Source organism: Propithecus coquereli, unplaced genomic scaffold (assembly GCF_000956105.1).
Source record: "Propithecus coquereli isolate 6110/MARCELLA unplaced genomic scaffold, Pcoq_1.0 Scaffold1, whole genome shotgun sequence".
Taxonomy (NCBI): Eukaryota; Metazoa; Chordata; class Mammalia; order Primates; family Indriidae; genus Propithecus; species Propithecus coquereli.
The window spans coordinates 8,204,682-8,219,740 of NW_012133857.1; the positions used below are offsets into that span (position 1 = coordinate 8,204,682).

A 15,059-nucleotide genomic window follows, 5' to 3' on the forward strand; every position below is an offset into this window, starting at 1 on the left:
CTTGATCAATAAATATTCCCTGGTGTTGGCATAATTCAGAACACAGAGTCCACATGTTGGTACCAAAACGTCCTGTCCGTGTGTGTGTGTGGTTGCTGCTTTTCTCCACTGTAGAACGTTAGAACCGATTGCGCCCTCGGCCCAACCCTGATGCCTTTCGTCTTTCCTACAGGGGGCAGTGCCCAAAGGAAACGCCACGAAAGAATTCATCGAGAGCTTACAGTTGAAGCCCGGGCAGGTGGTGTACAAGTGTCCCAAATGCTGCAGCATCAAGCCCGACCGAGCCCACCATTGCAGGTACACTTGCTGGGGCTCGCCTCCTCTCTCCTCCCGCCTCCCTGTCTCCCTCCACCCCCACCGCCCTGCACACACACACCTCCCCGCAAGCTGGGAAAGGGCATTCAGTGTGGGCTCAGGATGCCTGTTCCGGGACTTGGCTCTGCCACACCTGGTGTAGGACTTGGGCAGGCCCTTGGCTGTCCCCTCCTTTGTTTTGACATATGTAAAATTGAGGGGATTCCCACTTTTCCTACCTTATAGCTTTATCACAAGGGTACCGTAGACAAAACTTTAAAAATCGTTCTGTGAACATCTAGTACTTGAAAAGAAGGGGTTGCCCTTGAATGCAGGCTTTCTTTTTAAACAACACTTCTAGAGGTTATGACCACTGCAGAAATCAACTAAAAAAGTCATTTCCCCGTCTTAGCTGTGGTGAGTTTTCCCTTTTTGTTTTCAGTTTCTTTATTGTTTTAAGTCTTCCTGATAAGAAAACATCTAGCTAAAAATTGCAGTTTATTATTATAAGGGAATTTTAAATGCTAAATTACAGAAATACAAACACGTCACTTGGTCTCCTTTTCAGACTGTTGTATGTGCTTGGGGTGGGGAGGGGTTGTGGAGGAAAGAACTTCCTCCTGGTGTTAGAGGTCATCCTTCTCAGGCCAAGGCTGTGGAGACATTTGGGTGTGAGAGATCTGAGCAGCTAAAAATCGGCCCACCTCTCGGAGGAGAGTCCTCAGTCTCCAGCATTCAGATTCCATCATCAGCTCCTCAGTACCTGCTATGTCCCCAGCCCCTCAGCCTGCCCTGCCTCATCCTCAATCATCTTATTTTCATCTTCCTGGTCACCCCTGGGATAGGTATGGCTACAGGGACAACCTCCCGAGATGAGGACATTAAGGCTCAAAGGGTTAAGTGACTGCTCCAAGGTCCCATAGCTGGTAACTACTAGAGACAGGATTGGGTCACAGTGGTTCTGGTTCTAAGTTCAGACAGGGCTCTGTCCACTAGAACTCCAGTTTGGGGGTGACTCATATAACTTTATGTAATCATATTTATGTTTTGCTGTCTCTCTGAAAGAGATCTGCAGACCTCCCCAGCTGGTTGTTGCCTGCTTGAGGGTGAGTGCTGAGGAGTTTGGGCAGGGCTGGTGGTGATCGCTATCTCCTGGGGGGTTTCTGTCTCTGGGTAGCTTGCTTCTGAGATCTAATTCAGGGCTCGCTTCTGGTGCCTGAGATAGGGGCGTCAGTCTATCCTGCCACACTAGGGCTTAGGAGCCCCCTGTTTTCTAAGTAAGCATCACCTGTATAAAAAGGGCCCGGCTTGCTTATGCAGCGCTTCAGGGTAGGCCAGTGTGGTGGGGCACTCTCCTTGAAGCTGCAGAGGTCAGGGTTGGAAGTCCAGTGCTGTCCCTTGCCACACTGTGGGACCAGGCCAGGTGCTGCCTGTCTCTGAGCCTCAGCTTTCTCCTCTGTAAAAAGAGTCTTTCCTCCCCAGCTTGTTGCGAAGGTTAAATATGAGCAACTGTGTGAGTCACCCAGCTCAATAAGTGGAAGCTACTCGTTGGTAGAAGCACGTGTAAGGAGTTAGGGATGTTTTGGGTTTACAAAGGCTGGACCAGAAGCAGGAAGGTGTTAACTGTTAGAAAAGAACTTTTGGGCGATCACAGTGGTTCTTTTCTCTTCCCTCCGTGAGCCCTCGGCTGCCTCCACTGCCTGGCATTTTCCTCACCGCCTCCTCCTTTCCTCTCTCCCTGGGATGATCCAAGGGAGGTATTCTTGTGTGCTAGTAAACAAATCAGCTTGAGCAAAACAAGATGTGCTGATTCAGATGAACTCCAAGTGAGGATGCCTGTGAGTTGCCTGTCCCTGCCTCAGAATGTATGCTGACAACTCTCCTTTGTGATGGCACATGGTGGCCCAGGCCATCTGGGGACTCACGGTTTTGGATAAGCAGAATCCCCAGCAAACTAGACAGACTGGGTTTATTCATGGTTGGTTGAGCCCAGAGGCAGGCTGCCTGCCTGGTTAGAGAAAGTTCATGTCAGTCTTGCCCACTTGGGCAAAGGTGCACGTGTGCACCCATGTGATTGTGCCCAGCTGTTTGGGTCCTCTCTGCCCAACAGAGTCCATAGAACTTGAGACTGTTTCTATTCCCTGGTCTATGGTGGGTACCACAGGTACTCCCAGACCTTGGACCTGTAGGTGTTCCCTCTGGCCCTGTGGTATATGGGTGGGTCTTTCCCTCCCAGGAGAGACACTCTGAAACCCAGCGCTGTTTTCATCCTGATGTCAATTCTCCTGTTCATAAGGACCACGGAAGCATGTGGAAATCCTGTGGGAGGAGTCATTCACACAAATGTGGATGCCAAGGCAAGGCTTTAGGTTCTTCTTGCGTGAGGAGGTGGAGACCTCTGACTTTAGCAAGGCCCACGGCCCGGCCCCCCACACCCAGACACGCACACTGAGGCTGAGACAGTTAGGGGCTGCTTGGTGCCCCTGCTGGATTCTTGTTTGGTCTTTCTCATGGTTATGATTACTTATAAAATTTATATAATACAAGTATTGTTTCTTGAGCAGTTTACATACATTATTTGGTACTCTCCTGCTGAGGCTGCTTTAGAGAACCTAAGTTTCTTTGCCCAGAGCCCAAAGTGAGGATCTGCCCTCAGATCCCTGTTATCTCCACTGCACCGTATTTCCCAAAACTGTTTCTGAGCTGGAGCCAGAATGTGGTGAAGATGTCTTTTTTGCTGATAATTGTAGTCGTAGCCTGTGAGGTGTAAAATGAAAACTTACACGTGCAGTACTTTCTTGCTATTTTCTTTTTATTTTCCCTGCTGGAGCACCCCAGTCTGACGTGATTGAGCTCATTTCCCAGGCTCGCTCTTTCTTTGTGTGAAGTGTGGGAGCCTTCATGCAGCTGCCCCTGGCTAAGCAGGGCCCTGGGTTTGGCTCTGGGCTTATAGAGGTAGATTAGACATGACCCTGACCCCAGGAGCTTCCCACCCAGGCAGGGCAGGCACACTCCTCCACCATGTGTAGTTTGCTAAGTGCTGCTATAGGGAGAGACAAAGAGCCCCCACGGGACATGGCTGTTCCTGGGCTGAGCCATCACCCAGGAAGGGCAAGAGAGCCTCAGCCAGCTCCTTGGGGGCTGACTCTCAAGGAAGGGCCCTCGTACCTCCCTGGAGAGTACACAGAAGCCCCAGAGAAACAAAGCATATGAGCTCCTGAAAAAGGGTAGGGAACCTGGAGGAAGAGGAAAAAAGAAACATCTGCTGCCTTATAAAACAGTGATTTAGAAACAAAGAAGGGGCCTGGGAAACTTGGAAGGCCAGGACACACGCACAAAAAAACTCCTCCATGTAGAGCATTTGGTCTTTTGAGGGACTGTTATTGCACACTCAGTCCCTGTGCCTTGGGAGCTCACCAGCTCACAGCGTCTCATCCACGAGACGCTGGAATTAGTGCTAGAAAGGAATGCTAGGAGATGGCCGTGGACAAGAGCAAGGAAAGCCAAGCCAGGAAAGAGCCTCAGAACAGGGTGGATTTTGCCAAGTGAAAAAGGTGGAGAAAGGGCCCTCGGGCATGGGGCCATCCACAGCCAAGGCAGGCAGGGTGACTGCGGGTGTGTGTGGAGGCTGGACAGGCTCCCAGTCTGTGTGAGCGGTGAGCCTTCCTTGGCCACTGTGCTTGGGCTGCTGTGTCTGGGAGGGGACACCGCCAAGCTTCCTGCCCACGTGTGTGCAGAGGGAGCTGGGAAGAGGGCTGCCTCTGAGGTGATTGAATCCCTGTGCCTGCGTGGGGTGTCCGGCCTTGGGGGGAGGCCCATATCTTTTCTTCCTCCTTATGACAGATGGCCCCTGAGGCGAAGCAGCAGGGTGGGGTGTGGAGTGTCCTTCTCTGCCCCATTCTGGGACCTGCCTCCAGGCCTTGCCCTTGGCTGCTCCAAGCTCCAGCCCCAGGCCATTCTGGCTGAGGCTTCTGTGAGCAAGTTGCCTCTGAGCAGTGCCTCCAGTCACAGTGGGATGGCCTCACCCCACTTACTATCTGCCAGCACCTGGCCCAGAGAGAGGAGGAGTATCAGCTTGGCATTTCATATCTTTGCAAACAGGAAACTCAAGGCCCAGCATTTTGGACCAACTTTTGCAGCCCTCAGCGGGCTGTACTTACTTTCCCTTCACTCTGAAGGATGTGTATTTTTCTAATTTGGACGCTCAGTGAGACCCATCCCATTGGGAAACCCAACTTCCTGGTATTCGTGCCTTATCTATTCAGAGAGGCTGGGAGGGGAGCAAAGGACGGCGTTGCTGTGAGAGCTTGTTTACACTCGTGGGCAGCTTTCAGAGGATGTCCAGCCACTTGGCACTTCCTGGCCACTCAGCCAACACTGCCTCAAGAGCACCCCCTTGAAAACCCTTTGAACAATAAGCACAGATGGAAGAGAAACTGCTCAGGAGCTTGGAGCAGGGAGGTGGTTACCCTCTGGAGTTTGTTCCCCAGGTAGGGAGGGGATTGAGAAATCCTAGAGCTGATAGTCTAAGGAAGAACATGCGAGAAATGGGCTATGGTGAGTGGCCCCATGGAGGGAGAATGATGCTTGGTGGCTGAGGCCTAGCTAGGATGCAAGGAGCAGCTCATTCTTCACTGTCTGTACTTTTAAAATTGTGTATTGGTAACAGAGATAGAGAAACAGAGCGATAGAGACTGGGTAATGGAGTTGCTGGAACCTGGGTTTCTCTGTCACCCTCCATGTCCCTTTCATACTTCCTTTTCTTACCTTGCCCTCCTGGCCCCCAGGGAGATTCTGGAGCCTCGCCTGCATCTCTGAGATGTGACCGTTCCCGTCATGCCTGTGTTAGCCAGCCCCTTTGACTTGTAGAGAAGAGCAAGGGTAAAGACCAGAATGAATCCACCACTTGTCCAAGCCAGGCCCAGTGTCTATCCACATGTATTCCTTACAGCAACATTCGTACAGATGGGAAACCTGAAGCCTTGGGGTCTAGCCAGTTTGACTGAGGTAGCTTAGCAGACCCAGGTCTGCCCTGCCCCCAAAGTTTATGCCACATCTCCTCCTTGGGATGTGAGTGTGCCCTGCCCTGGAGGACTCCTTCAGAGCGGTCCGTGCTTGCGGGCCCTGGAGTCCAGGCAACAGCACACCTCCAGCCCAACAGAGCTGCTCCGGTGCTTTCCCTGCCCTTCTAGGTGGTCCGCAAGAGCTTAGCCAGCACCGTGGTGTGAATGTGACCCGGAGGGCCCTGAGGCCCAGCTGTTCCTGCAGGGTCTGCCCTCCATCGCCCACTGTGTACTTTTTCAAGACCCTAAGATAAAGTTAGTTATGGAAACTAGTGGAGAGAAAAGCTGGTGTGAACTAAGGAACTTTTAAAAAGGAAATCTAATTATATTCTTTCTAAGCTCGTATTTATATTTCAAGCTGTTTTGAACAAATAATACCCCAAAGATAGGGAGCCTAAAATTCATTAAAATAATGAATTGGAAAAAAAAAAAGATTTTTGATGAGCATATCTGTTGGCAAATGAGTCTTTCTAAACTGGTTTTGGGAAGGAGTTGCTTTCAAGCCCCCGTCAGTCTTGTTTCATATCGTTACTTTGTATTGTCCAGAGGGGGAGAGGGAGTGGTGTTTGCTATCAAATAAGCTTGAAACAGTCTCAGCCCCAAAATTATCACAATAACAAGTTAGATATATGCAAACTAATGAGATTATCTGGTGGACACTTAAGCTCGAATGATTTTTCTGCTTTTTCTTGGCACAATGGATGTTATCTTAGAGCCAAAAGGTTCTGGGAACTGGGCTTCCTGCTGTCCTTTTTTTGGTTTATGTGTTTTGTTTTGTTTTTTGAGACAGGGTCTCTCTCTGGAGTACAGGAAGGGGCACGATCACAGCTCACTGCAACCTGCCAACTCCAAGGCTCAAGTGATCCTCTTTCTTTAGACTCCCAAGTAGCTGGCACTATAGGCGTGCACTCCTACACCTGGCTAATTTTATTTATTTATTTATGTATTTATTTTTAATAGAGACAGGGTCTTGCCGTGTTGCCAGGATGGTCTAGAACTCCTGGCCTCAAGTGATCCTTCCACCTTGGACTCCCTAAGCACTGGGGTGACAGGCATGAGCCACCACACCTGGCCCTTCCTGCTGTCCTTGATCTTGCTCTGAAATAGCCCTCTCTTCTTTCCTTTGTCACTCTAGGGTCGAGGTGCCATGCCCTCCCTGGTAGCACATGGTAGTGCATCTGGAACAACCCCTCCCTTGGTTGTTTGGTCTTTAGGGAAAATAAGCAGGTGTTTTCTGTATCTTAGCCCACTAGGTCAAGTTTTCCAAAATTCTTCTTTATTCTTTTCCTCAGTAAACCAAACTCTAAGCTCTACATTACCTCAGGAGAGCAGCCTCTGTCTCAGCCAATCAGTTCCATCCTACTTATATGTTAAACAAGATAAGAGGCCTTGAAGGGGAATGACTCTGTCCCCCTGCTTGGAACAACTGCGGCCCTAGGGGTCCTGACCCTGTCTTCCAGGCCCCTTGCAATACACACCCAGAAAAACCCCTGGCAGTGCCCACGGTAGCCATTTCAGAGGAGTGCAGCTGGAGCTGTGGGTCGTGTGTTCCCTGGGGGCCCTCCCAACACTGTAAGGACACCCTAAAGGTCTGACTTGTGGGTTGTTTCAGTGTTTGTAAGCGGTGCATTCGCAAGATGGACCACCACTGTCCCTGGGTCAATAACTGTGTCGGCGAGAACAACCAGAAGTACTTCGTCCTGTTTACAGTAAGTCAGCTTCCGAATTCTGCCTTGCCCTTGGTGAAGCAATGGAGCACTTTGTTCCTTTGAAAATTCTCAGCATTGATGATGTTCTTTGCTGCTGTTCAGAGTACTGCCTGGCCCCGTAGACCTCCACCTTCCTGCCAAAGATCTCCTTGGCTCAACAAAGTGCCCGTTCCTAAGCACTTCACTTGAGCAAATTGATTCAAGTTGATTAGCTATGAGCAAAGGCTATGTTCTGGGTTCCTATCCCAAGTGTTGGACCTAAGTGGCTCAAGAAGGTAGTTTTGATGATGACCTCCAATCCTGCATTGCCAATAGGTGGAGTCTATTTAGCACGAGGACTGGAGGGGCCGTTGGCAGTCAGCAAGCACCCTGACTTTTCAAGAAGCAACATGTCTGGAGCCCCAGGCAGCCCAGACTGCCTAGTGACTGGGCTTTGTTTCTGGTCTGGTTCCATACCCTCCCACCCATGGCTGCTCACCTCAGACCCAGGGCTGAGGGGCAGGGACCCTCGGGGGAATCACCAGGCGCTGCTCTGGCCCCCTCCTGGTCAGGCCTCAGCCTGACCAATATTCCTGAGTGGGAGGTTCTGAGAGCCCCTGCCCCAGGAGCTTGTTAGGTCAGAGGGTTCTCACAACAATGGTATCTGCCCTGCTTTCCTGTTTCAGATGTACATAGCTCTCATTTCCTTGCACGCCCTCATCATGGTGGGATTCCACTTCCTGCATTGCTTTGAAGAAGATTGGACAAGTGAGTATGTGCCAGGGCTTCCCTCCCTGCTCCAGGGTGGGTGTGTGACCCAAGCTGGGGGCAGGGAGGCTCTTGGCTTCCTTCATGGTGCCAGGGGCCAACCTCATTTTGTTAGATCTCCTGCAAGCCTGTGGACTGAACAGGAAAGGAACAGCAGAGGCCCAAATCTCTCCTCATGAAAAACATAGTCCCTTAAAGTCAGTTCGACAGGTACAGTAGTAAGTCTGGACTGAGTGCCCAGGGACAGTGCAAGGCCCACACAGGCACAGAGGCAAGTTCCGACGAGGGAGAGCCGTGCTGGGAGAGACCTTTTGCTTCTGTGTTTTTAAGCTGGGCACTTTAACCAGAGGTCATTTTTTTTCCCAATCTTGCAGAGATCCATTTTTAACTTTCTGGCTAGGACATGGAGTTTTTTTGTTAATTTGGTTTTTGTGGTGGTAGTTTTTTAACCCTTGCTCATAGCTTACATTGATAGTCATTAATTTACATTAAGATTGTAGACAAATTCATTCTTTTTAGAAGTATCTCATTTAAATATGCAAATGCTGAGGAAGGAACTCGAACCAGAAGATTACACAAATCCTGAAGGAAAAAAATAGATGCTGGAGGAAAAGAAATAAGAGGCCGCCTGCTGGGCTAGATCTTCCGTACTCACAATCTGTGAGACAAACATCGAGTAAGGACCATCGCATTTCCTCAAAGGGTCCCCTTTTTCTTTTCACCATCTTTAGAACTGTTGCTCTTCCTATACATACTGACTTCAGCATTTTCTTGCCATAGTTCCGGCATAAGTCAGAGTGAGGGGAATCAAGCTAGTGGACAGTGGGGAGAGGAGAGGAGGGCGGGGCAAGTGGGTATCTGCAGAACTGACCACTCTAAATAGCTGGGTGAGCCAGCAGAAAGTTCCTGATGGCTTGTGAACATCCTGAAAGTACATTCAGGCCCTGGGGAACCAGCTCAACTCCACATGCGGCCTTGGCCACTTCATGGGGGAGTCCAGCAAGTACAGTCTACCATCCCAAATACCTCCCACCTATCATTAGGTTAACAGACTTGGCCGGTGATGGGAGTAACACAGACTGTCAGTGAGGCACAGTGTCCCTGTCTTTGGAGTGGTGCTAGCGGGGATCATTTTATTAACACCTACTAGGAGGCAGGCATGGCACAAAGGGCTTTTTGAGCACGGCTTTGTTTTGCTCTTATTACAAGCCTGCAGAGTAGGAAAGCGCTCCCCACTTTGCATTTGACAAAAGCTGGGGCTCACAGAGGTTGAGATGACACAGCTAAGAAGAGGGCTGCAATTCAAGCCTGGGTGTAGAGCAAGGTTTCCAGCCCTGTCTGGCTGGCGCCAATGGCCAGGGTCCTCCCAGCCACGCTCTTGATTGTCTTCAGTCAAGATTCCTTATAGAGTCCGTTTCAGGCACCCAGCTCCTATGGCAGTTAGGCTGGGAAGGCACAGGCAGGAGCAGACTATTCGTGGGGCCATCATCGTTAGAGCTCGTGATCAGGAGTTGGTGCCAGGATTCATGCCCTGCCCTGTCTGCCAGACTGCGGAGCCTTAGTTCTTCCCAGCACTGTGCGCAGCCCAAGGCCAGGCAGCAGCTGCCATACTTGCGGCCACCCAGAACCCGCCCATCAGGCTGGTAGGCCACCCTGACTAAACCCTGCCCAGCAAGGAACCAGGTTCCCAGGGAAACCTGAGGAGACAAAAGCATTTTAGATTAGATGCTTCTTACCCTACCACCCATATGGTGCTCACATTTGACCTCCCGTGCCCCTCCTGCCACTCCTGTGAGGGAGCCAGCAGGGCAGCTCCGAGGGGGCGCTTACTCCCTGAATTCCCAAAGCCAGAAGCCCGACTCTGCCCTCCAGGATCTGACCTCCCCAGCCAGGGATACTGGCCTGAGCACTGGAGCAGGAGAAACAGACAACCCCAGCTCGCCCAGCCCAGCAGCTACACTCGAGGGCAAGAGTCCTTGGGTAAAGGGTGCTGACCAAGGGGCCTAGCCTCTGCCCAGGTGAGGTCCACATCTTCCAGGGCTCCCCTCTCTGCTCACTCCTACCCTCTCCACAGCACCTCTACTTGCTTCCACGGGCTGGGTTTCTGACGTAGACTTTGTTAGACAAAGGATTCTACTGCTTAAAATCAAATCACACCTCTAGTCAAAACTCACTGCTTTACATTGGAGGAGGTGGAGGCCTGGAGAGGGTGCAGACTTGCCTCAGGTCACATGCCAGATTAGGGTGGGCTCATGGGAAGGGAGCAGGACAGTGAAAGCACCTGCTCCGTCTCTTCAGTCGACTCCCAGCCTTCGGGACTAAGGGGTCTCAGTGATACAGATGTCCCCGAAGAAGGCATTACTCACTCTGGTCAGGGCTGAACACGAGCAGTGAGATTGCCCTCCGCCAAGCTTCAAATCCCACAGCCACCAATGATCCTCCACACCTGCCCTTCCCTCTCGCCTGTGAGCAGATGGAGGCGCAGGGAGGGCGGCGCCTCGCGTAGGAATGCCCAGAAAGCCCCTGTGAGCGCAGCCTGCACAGACATCTCCACCCGCGTACCGCATCGCGCTCTCCGAGGAGAGGAGGAGGGTTCCTGTGGTGTCATCATGCCTTCGTGGTTCAGTAAAGAGTCCTTCCCAAGTCCTTCCGTGTGCCGGGCACTGTCCTTGGCACCGGGGACAGTGAGCAAGGAATGATTTGTGTTAGGGACAGGGAAGTGGCTGGGGCCTGGCCTGCTCAGGAGGCCTCCCCGAGGGAGTGGGAGCCAGGGGCGGGGCAGGATGATCCCCACCTGGGGGCCTGGAGGCAGAGTGGGAGCCCAGGGGGGCAGCGAGCTGGGGCAGCGGGTGGCAGCCCCAAGCCCCGCATGTTCCTTCTCTTTCAGAGTGCAGCTCCTTCTCGCCACCCACCACGGTGATCCTCCTCATCCTGCTGTGCTTTGAGGGGCTGCTCTTCCTCATCTTCACATCAGTGATGTTTGGGACCCAGGTGCACTCCATCTGCACGGATGAGACGGTAAGCGGGCAGCCCTGCCCACCACCTCTGCAGCTAGGGCCGGGGAGGACCACGGACGGTGTTGCTGAGAGGGCTGCTCAGGCCCCCCCAGGTGCAGGGCACAGTTCCTTCCTTTGCAGTGACACTTGGGTCTTCTTCATGCACAAACAAGTCTTCCCTCCAGTCCTGGGGCAGCCACAGCAGTTCATGCCAGGAATGGGCCCAGCAGCCTTGACTGAAAGGCTGCCTTTGTCACGATTCCCTCCATCCCCTGTGATGGTCCCTCCTTACACACTGCTCTGTGTTGGGCACTCCACTGGGCACTGGGGCCACCCTTCCCATCTGGGGGCCACAGGCTTGGTGATACAGTGGGCAACAGGGTGCCCTAATCCAGCTGGGCCAGCAGGGTCAGCTTTTCATAGGTGGTGATGCCGTGACAGCATCCTGAGGCTGAGTGAGGAGACAGGTCTGCCCTCCGCCGCAGGGCAGCAGGCTCCTGCCTGGCCTCCGGGTCATCTCTGCTTGGTTCGGCCCTGGCTCTCATCTGCCTTCTTCCCACCCCTCTACCACCTCCCACCCTGCCCACAGCTCCTCTGGGAGCTTTGAAGCTGCTGGCTTGGCTAGACCGAAGCCACTCGCCTGGTTCCCCTGCAACCACCTCCTGACCTTCTTAAGGAGTCTGGAAGCCTCAAGGCGGTCACTCCAAGGCTGCAATGTGTGCATTTCTTCCTTTCTTGGCTTCAGGGTCCAGATAGGGGGCTCTGGGAAGAAGAGGCGGCACTTAGCTCCAGGTGTGAGGAGAGTCATGCGGTGGCAGGTCCATTCTCATACCACTTCTGGCGTCCTGGAGCCCCCTCAGTGGCAGCCCGCAATAGTGGTGTAGGGGCTCTGGGCAGGGCCTTTGTCAGCGCTGGCTGGAGGCTTGCAGGAAGACAGTCCTTACCGCCGTGCTGGGCTCCCCTCCCCTGTGGGTGCAGCAAGGCGGTGTGCAGGGAAGAGAAGGGGCAGTGCTGCCGACTGACACAGTGCCATTATTTGGATCTGTGAGGATTCCTGATGGTTTAGAAGGTTAGGGGGCTTTCAGCAACTTTTTTTCTTTTATGAGAAATAATATCATTGCAAAAGAGTTCTCATAAAAATTGTAGCCAGTGGTGTAGATCCAGCCGTGTCTCCAAGCAAGTAAATGTGACCAACTTCTCTGTGTAAGACTTGCAAGGGACCCAGAGGTGACCGTCAGGCCCCGCCTGCTGCTGGATGCTGCCGGGCCACACAGGCCGTGGTCTGGGGGAGCCAGAAGGCAAACTCTCACAGCACAGGTCCTAGTTTTCTTCCCTGTCCAGGCCATTCCAGAAGGGATTATGTTGGAAAGGAAAGGAGAAAGGAACAACGGGCCAGGCAGCCCCTGGGAAAGGGTGTCTTCCCCTTGCCCTGGATCCTTCCCAGTTCCCTGGGCTGTGCCTCCAGGTCCCTACCTCACCAGAGACCACAGCAGACAGACGCCTGGCCAAGCTCCTGCCAGGCTGCTTCCCTCTTGTCCCTCTGAGCAGGGGTCCCATTCTCAGGTCCTGCCCTTTGGTCAGCCCCTCTGGCAGCTGACCAGCTCCATCTGAAGAAGGAAAAAGGGAGTAGGCAGCTTCTCGCAACCCCCATTTTGCCCTGTGAGACGTAGCGGGGGGGCGGGGGCGGGCACCGGCCATGCCACAGCTGCAGCGCTGGTCTCTGCCACGCTTCTCCCCAGAGCAGCACCAGGAGGCCTTCGCCGTGACCAAGGCTGCCTGGCCTGGCCGTGCCGCCCTCTAACCTATACTAATCCCTTTCCTTCCTCCTCTGTGGTGACTTCTCCCCTCACCCGTGGTCTCTCACTCCCGCTCGACCTCCTCAGTTTGTGTCTCGTCAGCCCCACTAAGCCGGGTGCTTCCCGATCCCCCAGGCTGGCGAGACTCAAAGCGCCAGAGCAGTCATTTGATTTGTTACTTTTTTTTGTCTGCAAATTGGTCATGGTAGCTTCAGACTTCCTAGGAACCTATCCCAAAATATCGGCTGTTGTTGGTTGTCACGATCATGAGCTCCCACCAGCTCTGGGGCTTGTCACGCAAAGCCTTGGCAGCAGCCCATGCGCAGCCCGGCTCGAGGGTTCCTAGAAGCCCCTCTGCAGAGCCCAGGGAGGACCCAAACCTGGATAAGACGTGCTCCTTGACTTAAACACACCGGATCGGCATAATCAGGAACAATGGCTTAAGCACCTGCTAATTTTGCTCGTTTTCCCCTCCTTTCTTGGAGGAAAATGGGTAAAGGTGTGCCCACCAACAAAAGTATAATTTTTTTTAGTAATACTTTTTATGAGGAAAAGAGAAAGATGCATTATGTAGCTAGCCTTATTGCTTTACAAAGGAAGCATGTACTCCATTCACCTCAAGCTATGCCCGTCCCTCCCCAGAAACCACAGCAATGAAGTGCTTGACTGAAAGTATGATTGTTCTTGTTTTCAGGGCATAGAACAATTGAAAAAGGAAGAGAGAAGATGGGCTAAAAAAACAAAATGGATGAACATGAAAGCCGTTTTTGGCCACCCCTTCTCTCTAGGCTGGGCCAGCCCCTTTGCCACGCCAGACCAAGGGAAGGCAGACCCGTACCAGTATGTGGTCTGAAGGACCCTGACCAGCATTGCCACTCAGACCCAAACCACATCACAGCACTACCGTCCGGTCCGTTCACATGAGTGTTAACCGAAAAAGCAAAATAACTACTCTTAAAACTTTTTTTTATGTCTCAAGTAAAATGGCTGAGCATTGCAGAGAAAAAAAAAAAGTTCCCCATGTTTTATTTTTTCAAAATCATCCTTTCGATTTTTTTGGTGATCGAAGCTGCTCTTTTTTTTTCCCCCCTCTTTTAAAATCACTTCTCTGGCCTCTGGTTTCCTCTCTGCTGTCTGTCTGGCATGACTAACGTGGAGGGCATTGTCTCCTGGCTGTGCCCACTTCTACTAACTGAGACGGGACGCTGTGCGTGGATGGACCAGTCCAGACGCCTGGTGGGGGATGCGTAGGAAAGCCAGGAGGTATGGCGGGTCCCCGGAAGGGACTTAAAACCTCACCGAAGATGGATGCTTACCCCTTGAGGCCCGAGAGGGGCAGGATCAGGGCAGGAGCCTTCAGAAGGGCACTTGGCACAGTGGCCTCAGCCCCCAAATGGACACAGTTTGCCTCCCAATTCACAAAATTGGTTGCCTGCCTTGTACTTTATGGGTTTGAAGTGTGTAGAATGACTTTTGGGGTATTGGGAGAGAGATGAAAGGGGTCTTATTTGTATTCGGAATCAGCAATTATATTCCATCTGATTATTTGGAAGTGTGTGAAGGAAAGGAGTTTTTCCAGTTTAAAATGCCTTATACAATCAAAAGAGGAAAAAAATTATGCAATTTCAGGCAAGCTACATTTTCCTTTGTTACATCTAGTTCCTCTTACCACCCACCTCCCTTGCCCAGCAAGATGTCAATCAAGCAGTGTTAATTCCGAGGGCAACAGGCACCCATGCCCAACACGTACAGCCCTGCGGTCTACCCATTCTCCTCAGTTTGTAACCCCCTGAAGTGGAGTCACTTTCTGATATTTAAGACTTATAAACGTACACACGTACCTGTGTCTTAATCTGTGTTTTAACCTGAGAGGCTGTTCTCCTGGCATCGGGCTGACCGTGATGCTGGGGCAACATTACAGCCCCGCCAGTCACTGGAATTGGCAGATACACCTGAGCCTGGGGCACCGAGCTGGGTAGGCTCTCCACCTGGGGGCACTTCCCGCGCTGGTCTTTGAAGGAGGTGGTGGAGACAGTGGGGAGAGGTGGGAGGCAGGGATGCCCTCCAAACGCAAAGATAACAAATCCCAATACTGACCATCCGTGAGTTCTCACACATTGATTATCTTTTGAACAATTGCCATAAACCCCCTTTTTTAGCTTTTGCTTGGGGTGGGAGTGGGGGATAAGGTTTATTCAATCCGGTCCTGGGTAGGGAGAAAGTTAATCTAGCCATGTGATTTTCAGAAAAGTAAGTGGAACATGCTGCCTCTTTTCAATTCTGTCAGTGCTTCCACATGGAAACAAAATGCAATAAAATTTTTCCAAAACCTGTTCTGATTTAGCTCTCGTCTCTTGCGATGTTACCCTTAGGGGAGCGCAGGATGTCCACAGTCTACTTGAGTTTTCTCTGAGTGAGTGTTTGTTTCATTGCTCCCTCTTGAACGAGGCTTTT

General features: G+C 52.0%; 1 protein-coding gene across 3 annotated transcripts in view; it reads left to right on the forward strand.

Annotated features, from left to right (window-relative positions):
* The window catches only part of ZDHHC3 (zinc finger, DHHC-type containing 3), a 49,224-nt gene that overhangs the window by 25,491 nt on the left and 8,674 nt on the right, over window positions 1–15,059 (forward strand). For 2 of the 3 annotated variants that reach the window (XM_012638765.1, XM_012638759.1), the window contains exons 3-6: window positions 173–297; window positions 6,970–7,066; window positions 7,732–7,813; window positions 10,701–10,831. In XM_012638765.1, coding sequence (XP_012494219.1) covers window positions 173–297; window positions 6,970–7,066; window positions 7,732–7,813; window positions 10,701–10,831 — 435 coding nt within the window. Of the gene's footprint in view, window positions 1–172; window positions 298–6,969; window positions 7,067–7,731; window positions 7,814–10,700; window positions 10,832–13,299; window positions 14,938–15,059 lie in introns of those variants that run through there. The other variant, XM_012638773.1, reaches the window with a different exon arrangement.